This window comes from Helianthus annuus, chromosome 10 (assembly GCF_002127325.2).
Source record: "Helianthus annuus cultivar XRQ/B chromosome 10, HanXRQr2.0-SUNRISE, whole genome shotgun sequence".
NCBI lineage: Eukaryota > Viridiplantae > Streptophyta > Magnoliopsida > Asterales > Asteraceae > Helianthus > Helianthus annuus.
In genome coordinates, this window is record NC_035442.2 from 11629405 (window position 1) to 11645058 (window position 15654).

The following is a 15654-nucleotide window of genomic DNA, read 5'->3' on the forward strand; positions in this document are numbered from 1 at the left end:
AAACTCAAAACCCTAAGAGGCGATATGTACCTTAATCGACTGATGTTGATGGAGGAGGGAGTTGCAGTGGCGGAGTTGCAGTGGTGGTGAGTGAGTTACAGTGGCGGAGATGGAGGAGTTGCAGTGGCGGAGTCAAGTGGTGGTCAGTGACCTTTTCTGGGACCATTTCTCTCTCTCTCTCTCTCTCTCTCTCTCTCTCTCTGATCGACCTTTTCTGGGATGGAGGAAGGAGTTACAGTGGCGGAGATGTTGATGCCGGTGGAGGTGGTGAGGGTAAGAGTGGTGGATTGGATGGTGGCGTTGCCGTAGAGGGAGATGGAGGTGGAGTTGAAGGAGTTGAGGAGGAAGGCGACGGCGGAGGACAGTGGGGATAGGAGGAGGTGGTGGTGGTTGATCATGGTGGAGATGCGGTGGTGAACATGAAGGTGGAAATGGTGGATTGGTTGACTTGTAAATGAAGGGTGTAGATTGTTCTGGAGTTGCTTATAAAACATGCTGATGATTATAGTATGCTTACTTGTACGGATATGCACTCCAGTCATTTTTTAGTGTTTTAATTTAATATATTAAGGGTATTTTGGTCATTTTACATGGAGTTAACGGTAAAAACTAAGGGACATCCACTTCAGGGACTATCCGAGTAACAAACTGTCAAACCACAGGGACCACCGGTGTAATTTCCAAAAGTTGGGGACTATAGGCGTTATTTTACCAAACCACAGGGACTATCCATGCATTTTACTCAAAGATCAAAATGGGTAGCTTTAAGACGATTAGGTCAAGAAGATTGTTTGTGTTAGAACAAGTGAGAGATAGACTAGGTGATGTGAGTTGTTGGGTATTTATATAAAAGAAAAGCAGAAGCGTAATTCTCGTCAACTCGAATACAATTTATCAGTGCACAGAAGGCATCTTGATGATACCAAGTCAATACCAACACATACATCTCAAGTTACATCTGTTACATTGTGTATCTATAAATCCACTTACAGAAATGCAAGGCCAGGATGCGTACATCAGACCCAAGTTGGCGCAACACCCACAGGTGCACATTGTATAGATAGTCGTTACACAAATAGCATGATGCTAGTTTGATGTAACGAAACGAGATTGAATTTTTTTGATTTACCCACGACTCTAAGATCTCTTTAACATACATTCCATATTCTACATTTCACGTTTCAGGTCATCAACGCATATGATAAACACATGAACTTGTGAGCATTCCCTTTGTAGTCTGATAGTAATATTATTATTATGGAGACAGAAGAAAAGATTACCGAGTATCATCACACCTGACCCGAGACAGTCAAAATGCTGCCCATCCAGCTGCGGTAGTTTTACTTTGGCTTGATCCTGAACCACTTTTGGAAGGAAGATCCCTCTGCAATAAACGTAGCACGTGTCAAAAACCCTATGAATTTGTTCGCTTCTAACACATAATAACTCAAGATTGGCTCGTTAAAAGCTCAAATCAAGCAAAGTATTAACTTTAAACGAGCTTGAACCTAAATTGAAGCTCTTAATTAATGGGCCAAAGCCCAAGCTTCATATTCAGAGCTTCACTAGGCTTGCAAGCCTGAACGAGTTTAAAATTTACACAAATATAATAGTTTTTATTTAATATAATAAACATAGAATTACATAAAAAAATATTTTTATATATAATTATGATAAAAATTAACTAACAAATATATGTTATGCTATATATAAAACTATAAATATAGATAACTAATCATATAGATATATACGGACAATAATAATTAATAAACGAGTTGAGCCTGAACCGAGCTCGAGCAATATAGAGCTCAAAAACTAGAGTTGTCCAAAAAGCTCGTGGCTCGCTCAAAAACAGCTCGCACGTAATCACCTCTTTATAAACGAGCCGAGCTTGCTCGGTTCAAAAACGACTCGAGCTCGGGCCAAGGTAAGCTCACTCGCTGTCTCGTTTAAGTTAAACCCAAATTTTAATGTTCAAAAATTATAACCCAATTCCATTCATAAATAATCCCACATAATACGGTCATGAGCAAACTAGAAATTAACCTAATATTAGTTTTTACTTAAATATTAAATACTAATTTAATTTAAACAAGCTAGTTCGAGCTTTTTACTGCTTGAGCTCAAATTTCAGCTCGTTAAGAATAGACGAGATGAGCCTAGCTGGCTCGTTTAACTTCGAGCTCGAGCTCGAGCCAGAAACAGAGTTTTAGTTGTATACCTGAAAAATAGATTTTCAGGGACTTTCAAACGATAAAAGATGAAATGTGCGTACAAGTGACACCAAAGCTGAAATTAAGGTTTAAATAACATAGGACAGAAGATTAAAAGATAAAGATACCTCAAGCTGAGAGAGATCACTAAAAGCATCTGTAGAATTCCTTGAAGTTTCCTTATGATTTGCAGCAGTCATCCGAACAGCAGCAGGATCATTGGGAGGTGGTGGGATAAGAGACCTAATCTTTCCGGTGGTGGCAGGTGGAGGAGCAAGGCTTAGCGGCTTAACTTTATCGGCTCCAGAAGGTCTAGTTTTAGCGGGTGGAGGAGCGAGGCTTAATGGCTTGACCTTCTCGGTTCCAGAAGCACCGCCACCAGACAATCCGGCAGTCGAAAGCATCCCAGCTCCACTAGTAGGTTTGTTTTTTACAGTAATCCTAATTGTTTCACCTTCCTATAATTAGTAACACTTAAAATTAGCCATTTATGACATAAGAATAACAAAGCATTATGTGAATTAAACTCAAATCATTGCCCATGTGATCTCAAGAACCTAATTTCTGTAGTGCCACCAAACAGTTATTATCCAACTTCCAGCAAAATTAAGATCAACCACAGATCAGTTATTAACCTCCAACAATGCTCAGCAATCAGCATGGTCAATCAAATCTAAGTGGACCTAATCACTATAACAGAGTAACAGACTATATAATATTCATGCCATACGATTAACTAATCACGATTGCTTAATATTTTGCGTTAAATGAGCTCTGAATCCATTTCAATTGTCACTTTCTGATGTACACTAAATACTACTTCTAAGGCATCAGCAAAATCATCATCATCATCACCATACTCTCAGTAAATCCAACCAATAGCAAAGCTAAAATAGGGTCTGAGGAGGGTAAGATGTAGACAGCCTTACCCCTACCCCGTTGGAATAGAGAGGCTGCTTCCAGTGAGACCCCCAACTCGATAGTAGGTTTGCATCAAGCCTTGGACATAAGGCACATGACACTCAGCAACCGGAACAAAGGCCGATTAGTGCATGTATCACTATGTCTTCCGGCTATCAATGCCACCACATGATGCATGATTAACCGTCCGCCGCTTTTAGAGTGTGTTCCCGAATTAACTTAAAGAGAGAAAAGAAAAGATTCTCTCATTTTCTTTTCTTTTCTTTCAGTTTCTTTCCAAATTGGAAAGCTTAATTTTAGACAAAAAAATCTCTCATTTTCTCTTCTTTTCTCTCCTTTAATGAAACTTTGGAACACAACTAAAAATTATTTCCTTCCAAATCTTTTCTTTTCTCTCATTTAATGAAACTCAGGAACATAGCGTTAACGTTATATTCACAAAATTAGTAAAAAATAACGATAAAATTAGTGCAATTTCACTTTTGCCCTCCGAGCGCCCACACATATACACATCATATACGCACACCGCAAAGGCATCAACAAAGTGCAGTCACTAATTTTAAAAACCTCAACTAGTCAACCTAACGTGCATACAGCGAAAATACTGTAAGCATGATGACTCTCATCGCTCGATTCACCATGATCCTTCTCAATCTCTCTCTTCAATCAAAATCTAAGTGGACCTCTAATCACTATATCAAACTATATAACTTTCATCTATTCAAATAATCACAATTGCTTAACATTTCGACTTAAATGCGCTCTAAATCCATTTCAATTATCACTTTCTAACCTACACTAAACACTACTTTAAGGCATCAGCAAATTATAATCACTAACTTAAAATCTGAGCTAGATAATCTAATGTACTGTAAGCAACAATACCTTCAATCTATGATTAACAGCAGGATGAATATTAATGCAACTCTCATCACTAGCTCCACTATCATCCTTCTCACTCTCTCGTTTCACATACTTCTCATGATCCGACAACGCAACATTGAAATCAAACGCCTCATTCCGTTCCGTAAACCCTAGCCCTACGAACGCGTGTTTTCCGGTTCCATCTTCGATCTTCAACACAAAATATCTGGACGAATCAAGCACCGGTTCAACCGCGGTCTCTCTCTGGCCAGGATTAACGAAACAAGCAGCGAACAAATCGCCGGAATTCGGATCTTCTAACCGGATCTCGCAACGGTTGTTGCAGGAAATGACGCGGAGCCTGCCGGACCAGATCTTGTCCGATTGGAGCCACTCGCCGCACTTGTAACCGCCGCTGGTGGATCGCGGTGGTATTTTGAAGACGGAGACTTCGCGGACTACTAGTAGCGTGTGCTCGAAGGAATCTTCTTCTTCTTCTAGCTCGAATGACATTGTTGTGGTGGTGGTGGTGGTGTGAGTGATTGATGAATGTGATATGGAAATCAAGTAGCCGATTTCTTGAGATTGAAGTGATTGTGATTGATTATGGAGTTGAATCTGTAACTGCAACAGCGTAGGGTTGAAGAATGGGATGGTATGTAATGATCAGTGCGAGTGGGGGAGACGTGGGTTTCAAGTGTCAACTGCGTGTGGTTTTAGTTGGATAAGAATAACCGGCAAGACGAGGCGTTTTTTATTATTATTAATTTTTTTTGGCCCGTGACCTGTTTGGAACAAGGATATAGGGTGTGGTCATAACCCTTGTGACTAGAGCTGTAAATGAGTTGAGTTGAGCTAAACCCAGCTCGAGGTCGGCTCGATCTTAAATTTCAAATCGAGCTAAGATTTGAGGTTCGAGCTCGACTTAATTAGAATTCGAGCTAGCTCGGCTCGGCTCGATCTAGCTGGAACTAACAAGAAAACCGCAATATTTACTACTTAAAAAAATTTCTTGATAGGCTAAGGGCCATAATTGTCATTTAATTTAACCATATGACTAAATATGCAAGTATAAATAGTTAAATCACTTTGTACATTATCTTTACCTTCTTTTATAGAGGAAATACTCTCTTAGTTTTGGTTTTCTAAGCGATGTGAGACAAAAAAAATGATGAATATAAACCTTATCGAGCCAGCTCACGAGCCGAGTCAGACCAAGCTCAAGATCGGCTCGTTAACAACCGAGCCAATTTCGAGCCGAGCTTTCTTCGAACTTTTTTTGAGCGAGTTTGGAACGAGCTGCGAGCCACGAGTTTTTTGAACACCCCTACTCGTGACCCTTATGATCCTCCACGTTAGTGTCACGTCACCCACCTCTAATCCACCATAAAAAACCAGTACCCTAAAGGTGTGGTCATGACCCAAACCACTAGCTCCTTATATATTTTAAGACTTAAATGTCATTTTAGTCCATGTGGTTTGGGTCATTTTGTCGTTTAGTGCAAAAGTTTCATTTTTTGCATGTGGGTCCAAAAAAGTTTCATCGTTGCCATTTTAGTCCACTGGGTTAACTTCATCCATTTTTTCTGTTAATGAGAAGAGCAGTTCGGTCATTTTATATGTAATTCTGTTAACTAGAAGGGTAATTCCGCCATATAAAATGACCGAATTGCCCTTCCCATTAACAAAAATAATGGATGAAGTTAACTCATTGAACTAAAATGGTAATGGTGAAACCTTTTTGGACCCATATTCGAAAAATAAAACATTTAGACTAAACTGGAAAAATGACCCAAACCACAGAGACTAAAATGATAACTCATGTTTTAATTTATCTTTATCTAAAGACAAAGTAAATGATTTTTTGAAAAATGAAAAAGAGGATCATGATTGTCATGGTTTAATCCATGTAAATCATGATGGATCAAACAAGAATGTGACGAATTATGTCCCAACCATAACCCCCAAACCCATTAACCTAATTAAGGGTAATACCATAAAAAAACCATTATAATTTATAACTACTTTATATCAAAAAGTTACGCTTCATCGATATTTTCTAAAGTCCAGGGAACGATAATGCAATTAATACAAACTTTAGGACCCATTGTGCACACAAATATATTATCACATTCTTGCTGCAATTGGATACTATAAAGCCCTAAAACCCTAAAACAAAACCCTAGAATATTATTTGCCGTCTACAACCGGAACCTATTTCTCAGGCTTGTATCCATCTCCTCCGGCCAATCAAGGTTCATTCTCATTCTTTTGATTAAATTTTGCTAGCATTTAACGGCTTGTATTGCTATTTATTAAGTTTTGATTCAGCTTTTCAGTACATAGAGTTGTTTATTTCTAACATAGATGAAAAACCAACAGTTTCTGCATACTCGGTTAAAAAATTTACTCAAATTGGTGTTAAAGTAAGATTCTTGATGTTAACTGTACAAAAGTTAGAAGTTTGGGGCCTTTTCTAGTTTAAAATTGATAAGATTTTTACAGTTTTTGGGGGTTGGGGAGGAATTTGTTGTATTAACTTTTGGGTTTTGTTTGTTTGGATGAAATTTATTGATGTTTTTATTATATGTTTGTGGGTTTTGCAGGAAACTGAACAAAGATGTATCTTCAGTTTTACATAAATGAAAATGGTGACAAGGTTTACACCACCAAGGTTAGTTTTTTAAGGTGTTTTTGTAGATAAAATGTTGCTAATTAACTGATTGCATGTAATAGTTTGTTCTATGTATTGCATTCTTATGCTTCTCATTTAAAGTTGTTATTTTTTGGCTAGAGTTTGGTGGTGATTATAGGATCTTGTTTTATTATTTGGTGACCCTTGTGATTATGCATTTAAACATTGTCTTTCTGTTGATCTGAATCAGTATATGCATCCTTAAACCATACTTGATGGTTCAGACCTCTTACCGGTAGGGCTGCAAACGAACCGAACGAACACGAACAAGGCCTTGTTCGTGTTCGTTTGTTAAGAAATATATGTGTTCGTGAACCGTTCACATAGTTGTTAATTGCGACCATAGCGGTCGCTATAGCGCGGTTTATAGCGACGCGACCTACTGTCGCTATTTGGTTCATAGCGATGACTATCGAATTTAGCGACAGTTATTATTTTTTTTTTAAATTTTTTTAATTTTTTTTAATGTTATAAAGGGTTATAGCTATAAAATAGCTAGATTTATAGGTTTTTGTTAAATATACATGTAAAATAGCATATATACAAGGGTATTTTGATGTAATATACATATAAAAATTTTCAAAATTATTTTTCTAGTGTAATCGCTATTTATAAAATAGCCGTCGCTATTTGTCGCTATTCGCTACGTAGCCTAGCCATGCCTTGTCGCTATTTGTCGCTATTCGCTATCGACAGCTATGACTGTTCACGAACACTTATCGAACGAGATTTTATGTTCGTGTTTGTTTGTTAAGGAAATGAAATTGTTCGTGTTCGTTTGTGTTTGTTTGTTAATTTTAGGCAACGAACAGAAAACGAAAGTTGATGAACACCAATGAGCACAAACTAATGTTCATGAACACAAATGGAAACAAACGAACACAAACAATCGTTCATGATTAGAATATATAATACACTGACACTTATTAGATATTTAATTTGTCGGAATTTTGAAGTATTTAAATAGATATAAAAACTGAAAACACTAATGAACTATTGAACACAAACGAACACGTTACCGAACGTTCACGAACATAAACGAACGAACACGACCTTTGTTCATGTTTGTTCATTAAACTAAATGAACGAAATTTATTGTTTGTGTTCGTTTGTTTGATAAACGAACAGACACAAACGAACTTCCCGCCGAACAGTTCACGAACTGTTCACCGAACGTTTGGTTCGTTTGCAGCCCTACTTACCGGGGCTCTTAATGGTTCAGACCTCTTACTGGTTCAACACTTAATGGTTCAGAATGTTTGTTGCGCGAGCAGATGTCTGAATGATTCAGACATTTGCCTCTGAACGGTTAAGCATTATACTGACTCTTAATGGTGCAGACCTTTTACTGGTTCATCACTTAATGGTTCAGACCTCTTACTGGTTCAGCACTTAACCATTCAGAAGTTGCCAAACAACCCCTTAGTTTAAAAAAACGTGCCTGAGGCGCTCAGGAAAATGCAAAAAAGCCAGGTTTCATGTTGTTTTGGGTCAAATAAGCCAATGTAGGGTTTGTAGGAGGTTTTATGTGAAAACAACCAAATGGAAGAAACCATTATGAAAGTTTTACTTGATAAATAGGTCGATACGTAAAACAGAATAGTAACATCTGATTGTTTTTAAAGCTTGTTTGGTTGTAAATAGACGTGTGAGACGCACACCTTGCGCCTCAGTTTTTGGAACCATAACGCCTTGGAGTGCCTTACACTTTATTAAACCAAAGTCTTCTTGTTTGTACTTTTATATGTCATGTATATTAAAGCCTTGTCACTTTTAGAGACAGCTGTTATTGATCCATGTTTGATTCATAACAGTGATCTAAGCAGTTAATCGATAATATTGTTTACTTTATTGGTGTGCAGAAAGAATCACCACTTGGATTGGCCACACAGTCTGCTCATCCTGGTACGTGTGCATTAAAATACACGTACAACTTTTGATTCGTTTGACACGTTTTCCTTCTAGCTTTTTTTGATTTTGACGTGTTTTGTTATTTTGCAGCTCGTTTTTCACCAGATGATAAGTTCTCGAGGCAAAGAGTTTTGTTGAAGAAGCGTTTCGGCTTACTGCCAACCCAAAAACCGGGTCCTAAATACTGAATTGCTTGTCCTTTGCCTATAGTTTGTGTGTCAGTACGGGTGGTTGATATTAAATGGTTATTTGTGTACCAAGTATTGTGAACTTAGTTTAAATGAGAATGGTTTGTTATCTATCTTTTTCTATTTTATGAACAGTCATTTGTGTTTGTTTGTGCCTAATGATGAATTAATTAGGAAAAATGATAATTTATTTTTATTAATACAATGATGAATCAATGAGCTCTTACAATGCAATATTCAAACTAAAAGTTTAGGCAAAATATAATAATATAGATAAACAAACCAAGTGTCTGATTCGGTATGGATTTAGTTTTTTTAATTAGATGACAACGTTTACTCCTACTTTGTTACACTAATAGTTTTATATTATTGAGATATTTGAAGGTTTATGTTTTATAATCTTCTAAAATTTTGATTCAACCACCGGTCGCTAGTTTAACGTCTAACATCTTGGTGTCATATCCGGCCAGTCTAAACGCTGGTCTAGTTTACTAATTCAACAAGTTATGTAATCAATTGTGTGGATGATATCTAGTTATGAGAAAAGTAGTCACTTGTATAAAATCAATTGTGTGGATGATCTGGTTATGAGAAAAGTAGTCACTTGTATAAAGTTTTATATTGATCAATCAAGTTTGTTTGTTTAGCTTTCATTAAAGATTATTTTAACAATTAATATTTCTGATATATTCTTATATATCATCCTTCTCACTCTCGTTTCACATACTTGTCATGATCCGACAACGCAACATTAAAATCAAACGCCTCATTCCGTTCTGTAAACCCTAGCTCTACAAACATGTGCTTTGTATACCTTTAAGTTTCGTATGTCAACATATGCTAAAAACATTTGGGTTCTAATAATTTTCCTATGTAGCAATTTCCAAATTAGCCAATGTAACATTTTAGAAAATCTCAGATTTATTAGGTTTCCTTTTGAATAGGTGTATAGACATTATTGTCAAGTGGAGATCGATATAATCAGATTGTATACTACATAACCTCACATACATACAAACCTACACTAAATACTAGTACACTACTTCAAGTAGGGCTGTAAACGAACCGAATGAACACAAACAAGGCCTTCTTTGTTAAGGAAATAAATGTGTTCACGAACGGTTCATGAATACTTAACGAACGAGATTTTATGTTCATTAAGGAATTAAGCATGTTCACGAACGGTTCACGAACACAAAGGAACACAAATAAATTTGGCGAACACAACGTGGCTAAAGGTGGATGGCCCAGATAGTAGCACTAGAACTTGAAGCCCTAATTGTGGAACGGATGTCGATCGTATTCGTCGATGTAAATAATGAAAAAGGAAAGGAGGATAGTGCATAAACGAGGTGAAAATAAGGTTTCCTAGTTTAACAGTTAGGGTAATAAAATTAATAAAAAATATAAAAAGTATGGATAAAACATATAAAAGTACAAAAATCTTTAATTAAAACACAAACTAACATAAACAAACGCAAATGAACGAATGTTCACGAACACGTTACTAAACGTTCACGAACACAATTGAACGAACAAGACTCCGTATTCGTTCATTTAACTAATTGAACAGAATTTTCTGTTAATGTTCGTTTGTTCAACGAACATAAACGAACTTTCCGTCAAACGACTAAAGTTTTGGTTCTTTTAAAACCCTAACTTCACTTCAAGGCATCAGCAAATTGAACTCACTCAATTCAAAAATCTCAACGACATAACCTAACATACGCACGAACCGAAAAACCCAAAGCAACAGTACCTTCAATCTATGATTCACATTCAAGATTACATGGGATGTTAATGGGTCTTGATCGATCTTGTAGCATATTTATTACATGGGATCATATTTGGTACATACAACATCCAAGATTGCAGCGCTTGCAAAATCAGGGAGAGTTACACATGCCCGGAAACTGTTCGATGAAATGCCCCACAGAGACACAGTTGTTTGGAACACAATGCTCACTTGTTATACCCATCTAGATCTTTACCAAGATGCTCTGTTACTGTTTCACGAAATGACAGGAGTTAGCAACACCAAACCTGATCATTACTCATTTACCGCAACTTTAAGTGCGTGCGCAGGCTCGTGTAAGCTCCGTTATGGACAAAGTATCCATGCTTTGGTTGTTTCTGCGGGTTACTGCTCTTCAGTTCCGGTGAATAATGCACTGATTGATATGTATGCCAAGTGTTTCAGCCCTTGTAGTGCTCATAAAGTGTTTGAAGAGATTGAGTTCAGAAACCACGTCTCGTGGTGTTCGTTGTTGTTTGCGTATGTTCACACTAATGAGTTTCAGGTTGCGCAAACGGTTTTTGATTCCATGCCAAATAAGGTGAACATTGCGTGGAATACTATGATTGCCGGTCATGCTCGACATGGTAACGTTGATACTTGTGTTGATTTGTTCAAGAAGATGATGGCAGAATCGTGTGACCAAGATCAGTGGACGTACAGTGCACTCATGAACGCTTCTGCTGAATCACAACAATATTGTGTCGGTTGCATGGTTCACGCTTGCATTGTTAAGAACGGCTGGAGTTCTGCAGTTGAGGCTAGCAACTCGATTCTAAGCTTCTATGCACAAATCGGTAGTCCTGCTGATGCAGTGAAGATGTTTGAGTCGATGAAGACGCTAACCCAAGTTTCTTGGAATGCGATAATCGATGCTCAAATGAAAATCGGAGATACCCACAAAGCAGTTATCGCGTTTCAGCAAGCCCCTGAAAAGAATGTTGTTTCATGGACTTCAATGATGACAGGCTATGTTAGAAATGGAAATGCTGAGGAAGCAGTAGGTTATTTTGTAAATATGTCAAAAAGCAGCCTCCGGCCGGATGATTTTTCACTTGGAACAGTTTTACATGCGTGTTCGGTCATGGCAACACTAGGGCATGGTAAGATGATCCACAGTCTTGCAATAGTCCACGGTTTTCATGGTTATGCTTATGTAGGAAACGGGTTGGTTAACATGTACGCAAAATGTGGAGACGTTCGCGGTTCAAAGCAAGCGTTCGATGACATTAGTGAGAAAGATTTGGTTTCATGGAACACGATGTTGATTGCCTACGGTCTTCATGGTTGGGGCGAAAAAGCCCTAAAGATTTATGAAGAAATGTTAGCGTCGGGTTTGAAAGCGGATAAAGTGACCTTTATAAGCCTGCTAATGACTTGTAGCCATTTAGGGCTTATCGACAAAGGCTGGACGCTTTTCAAATCAATGAGTCGGGTTCACGGGATTGTTCCGGAAACAGACCATGTGGCATGCGTGGTGGATATGCTTGCTCGAGGAGGGTACTTGGAAGAAGCGCGGGAGATGGCTAATAGATATAGGACACATGGCATGATTGGGCGGTCGAGTGAAGCTGTTTTTGGAGCGTGTTATGCACATGGTGACGTATTGATGGGGACCGAGTTGGTGGGTGAGTTGAGTATGTTGGAACCTGAATGTGAAATGAGTTATGTGGTTCTTTCAAATTTGTATTGTGCGAGTGAAAAGTGGAAAGAAGCGGAGTTGGTTAGAAAACAGATGGCTGATTATGGGGTGAAGAAGACGCCTGGTTGTAGCTGGATCGAAGTTAAAAACAAGGTGTCGGCTTTTGTTGCTGGTAGTAGTCTATGTGAATACAAGGAAGAAATCTCTTCTATTATATACTTGCTTGAATACCAATTGAAGAATCCATGATCACAGCGCTACAGACTTTTAGGTCCCAAAAGCGAGCTGCGTCTCTACATATCGACCTTTTTATCGTTAAGCCATTGAACCGTCATCCGCCAGCCCAACAGATGTTCTTAATAGATTAAGAGCTGTAAACGTTGAAAGAGATGCTGTTGCATCTACAATCGAAGAAGACGTGAAAAACATTTCAAGAACCGAAGAACGAGCACACAATAACAATGATGAAAGTGAACCGTCAGATGGAAAAGAAAGCATTCTGCAGGCTTCTAATGACTTAACTCTTCAACATGCTCTAGCAACCGACCGATTGGAAAGCCTAAAGAGGACAAAGGCTCAACTCGAGAAACAAGTTGCAAGTCACGGAAATGGATCGAAAGTTGGTAAACAGGAAAGCATCTTGAAGTATCTTGTTAAAGAAGAACCAAATCACAAGCGGAAGCAGAAAGAAGTTCCAAAAACAGGTAAGAAATCGAAGCGACATAAAACAGTAGCCTTTAGTGACGATGGTGATTTCGATGCTGTTTTAAACGCAGCCTCTGCTGGATTCGTTGAAACAGTGAGTCCTCCACATTGGTATTATATTTACTTTAGTAAACACGAAAAGTAGTTTATTTCGACTTTTTGTTCAGGAAAGAGATGAGTTGGTTAGGAAAGGAATTCTAACTCCGTTTCATAACCTAAAGGATATGAACGTCGCATTGAGGAAGCGGGCCCATCTAATGCAACTGAAGAAGTCAATAAAGTCAATGATTTTTCTTCTGCTAAGTTAATATCGGAGGCTGCAAAAGCTCGTCCTACAACAAAGCTGTTAGATCCAGATTCCTAACCAAGACTTGAAGCACCAACACGTCCTTTATAAAGACTTAGAACCCACCGCAGTCTTAGAAAACGACGACGGAGAAAAATCTAAAGATTCAAATAGGAAAAAAAGACGACCTTTTCCTGAGAAGAGATGGATGAAACAAGCATCTCGTGAGCAGAATCTTTCTGAAGAAACTGGTATGTCATTATGGGTCAGTTGAATATAGAGGTCCCGATATCGATTCATTTACTTATAAATGGGTCGATCCGGGTTACTTACGATTTATCTCTAACGGGTCAAACGTGCAAAATTTTTTAAAAAATAGCGTTTGTTTTCTGCATAAAATGTCCTAAATCAGTTTATTAAAAAAGTTTAGAATAAATGCCATTTTTCGTCCCGAGTTTTGGTCAGCTTTGCGACTTTTGTCTAAAGGTTTGTTTTTCCGCATCTGAATCCAAAATGTTTGAAATCTTGCCATTTTCATCCGGCTCGTTAACTCCATCCATTTTTCTCCGTTAAGTCGGGTATTTCCGTCTTTTTTGTTAACTTAAAGGGCAATTCGGTCTCCACTTTATGTACAAGTATCATAATGTACAAAGTATTCAAAAGATCGAATTGCCCTTTAAGTTAACAAAAAAGACAGAACTACCCCTGACTTAACGAAGATTGTTTCTTATGTTTTTTTTTTCCAGATTTTATGAACTGGGCTCGTTTTTTTCAATAATAATATCTTAGTATGCTTGATTTGAACCAATAAGCACAATGCATATCTTCTTGTTACGTCATTTGTTTTACTTTAAGTTTGTTTTTATAAGTTTTTATGTACAATTAATTTTTTATTTTTTTTATAAAGCGCGCATCGCGCATCAGATTTTTGGACCAAACCATCAGAGCGCATCGCGCAATTTAAAAACAAGACAGTAACTGCTCAGTCCCATTTGGACTTACACTTCATGTAGCGTTTTCTAATTACCGTTTTAACCCAAATTGCAAAGATTGTCAATGGGTCGAATTTGGTAAGTTGTATCCCACTTTTCTTTCAGCCTTTTTCTGATGTTTACTTGTTTTACTTCTAAATACAACATATAAAAGAATACTAAATCTATCAAATGTCCACACGACATTATTTGTTTTGCAGCACGTTTTTCGTCGGATGATAAGTTCTGCAAGGCAAAGGGTTTTGTTGAAGAAGCGTTTCGGCTTACTACCAACCCAAAACCCGGCTCCTAAATACTGAACCGTTTGCCTGTTGCCTAGTTTGTGTGTTTTGGTATGGGTGGTTGATACCAAATGGTTAGTTGGCTGAAAAAAAGTACCCTTAAATGAGACAATAGAATTAAATATTTTTGAAGTTCTGGTTCAACCACCGGTTGCTAGTGTAACATGTTGGGGTCATATCCCGCCAACTTAAACGAATAGTTCCAACCACTGGTCTCGTCAAGTTATGTGATCGTCTAGTCCGTCCTCTAGTTATGAGAAAAGTGGTTACAAGTCATCGCTTGTATAGAATTATGTATTGAACTAGTTGGATGTACGCGGGGTGCTAAGCCGAATATTTCTTAGTTTCATAACATGTATACATGTATTTTAGTTACTTGTATATACTATTTATAACACGATCTCAACAAAAAATACACCGAGTCAACCAATTAAACCAAAACACTATCATAGTTTTGCTAAAAAAAAAACTAAAATGATGGCAAACCTATAATTTTGAGTTGGTGGTAAAATAGTAATTTGTCAGAACCAATGAGCGAGTGCTAGACACCTGCTTTACACAAAAGTTAAACTGAGTCAATCAAGTAAAATAAAAACTACTATAGTTTTGCAAAAAAAGAAAAACAAAAATAAAAATAAAATGATGGCAAGACTACAAATTTTGAGTGGGGGCAAAATTGTAATTTTTAAGTGAGGGCAAATTCCTAATTTTAAACTGAGGGTAAATTCGTAATTTTAAGTAGGGGGGTAAAAGCATAATTTTATTTTGAACTGAGGGCAAAAGCGTAATTTTAAACTCAGGACGAAATCGTAATAATATTATACCTTTTCTATTCTCTAAATGGTATGTTCGAATACGCAAATTTTTCAAAACAGATATAAATTATGTTTCCATCCTTATATTCTACAACTTTCACAATATAAAAAGATGGGTTAACTGCTCCATTTTCAGCTATTGTTATATTATATTATATTATAATATAATATATATTATGCAAAATTTATCAAAAGCATAAACAATCACAGATAAAACTAGCTGTGATATGCATGGTAACAAAACAAAAATAAAAAGTGGTTTGGAGTTAACTTCAATATTCCTTACAGAATAAGTTTTTAAAAAATGGGCTTAAGAGATAAACATGGCCTTGGGCTTTTGATTGGT

At 37.3% G+C, this 15654-nt stretch overlaps 3 protein-coding genes across 4 annotated transcripts; 2 read left to right on the plus strand and 1 right to left on the minus strand.

Annotated features, from left to right (window-relative positions):
- Nucleotides 1-860: 860 nt before the first annotated feature.
- Nucleotides 861-4729, minus strand: LOC110883990 (uncharacterized protein At1g03900). The gene is made up of 3 exons (XM_022131658.2): nucleotides 4020-4729; nucleotides 2342-2671; nucleotides 861-1384 (listed from the first exon to the last, which is right to left on the minus strand). Exons 1-3 carry the CDS (start codon nucleotides 4509-4511, stop codon nucleotides 1310-1312), a joined length of 897 nt encoding a protein of 298 aa, XP_021987350.1. The 5' UTR covers nucleotides 4512-4729; the 3' UTR covers nucleotides 861-1309.
- Nucleotides 4730-6105: 1376 nt separating this feature from the next.
- Nucleotides 6106-8940, plus strand: LOC110883989 (H/ACA ribonucleoprotein complex subunit 3-like protein). Its single transcript, XM_022131657.2, has 4 exons — nucleotides 6106-6253; nucleotides 6605-6672; nucleotides 8556-8598; nucleotides 8695-8940. The coding sequence occupies exons 2-4, from the start codon at nucleotides 6619-6621 to the stop codon at nucleotides 8790-8792; spliced, it is 195 nt and encodes a 64-aa protein (XP_021987349.1). The 5' UTR covers nucleotides 6106-6253; nucleotides 6605-6618; the 3' UTR covers nucleotides 8793-8940.
- A 1509-nt stretch (nucleotides 8941-10449) lies between these two features.
- On the plus strand, nucleotides 10450-14899 carry LOC110883988 (pentatricopeptide repeat-containing protein At2g36980, mitochondrial). 2 transcript variants are annotated; one of them, XM_022131656.2, is made up of 4 exons: nucleotides 10450-13028; nucleotides 13102-13471; nucleotides 14128-14290; nucleotides 14413-14899. In XM_022131656.2, exon 1 carries the CDS (start codon nucleotides 10628-10630, stop codon nucleotides 12476-12478), a length of 1851 nt encoding a protein of 616 aa, XP_021987348.1. In that variant the 5' UTR covers nucleotides 10450-10627; the 3' UTR covers nucleotides 12479-13028; nucleotides 13102-13471; nucleotides 14128-14290; nucleotides 14413-14899. The 2 variants fall into 2 exon arrangements, with proteins under 2 accessions (XP_021987348.1, XP_021987347.1); XM_022131655.2 differs by lacking the exon at nucleotides 14128-14290.
- Nucleotides 14900-15654: the final 755 nt, after the last annotated feature.

What these genes read in the sequence shown, in the direction of transcription:
- LOC110883990 (XM_022131658.2), bottom strand. Translation starts at nt 4,511, where the DNA reads ATGTCATTCGAGCTAGAAGAAGAAGAAGATTCCTTCGAGCACACGCTA. An exon ending in CTGTTAATCATAGATTGAAG is followed by an intron (nt 2,672 to 4,019) that starts GTATTGTTGCTT and finishes TACTAATTATAG; the next exon opens with GAAGGTGAAACAATTAGGAT. An exon ending in GTGATCTCTCTCAGCTTGAG is followed by an intron (nt 1,385 to 2,341) that starts GTATCTTTATCT and finishes CGTTTATTGCAG; the next exon opens with AGGGATCTTCCTTCCAAAAG.
- LOC110883989 (XM_022131657.2), top strand. Translation starts at nt 6,619, where the DNA reads ATGTATCTTCAGTTTTACATAAATGAAAATGGTGACAAGGTTTACACC. An exon ending in ACAAGGTTTACACCACCAAG is followed by an intron (nt 6,673 to 8,555) that starts GTTAGTTTTTTA and finishes ATTGGTGTGCAG; the next exon opens with AAAGAATCACCACTTGGATT. An exon ending in CACACAGTCTGCTCATCCTG is followed by an intron (nt 8,599 to 8,694) that starts GTACGTGTGCAT and finishes GTTATTTTGCAG; the next exon opens with CTCGTTTTTCACCAGATGAT.
- LOC110883988 (XM_022131656.2), top strand. Translation starts at nt 10,628, where the DNA reads ATGGGATCATATTTGGTACATACAACATCCAAGATTGCAGCGCTTGCA.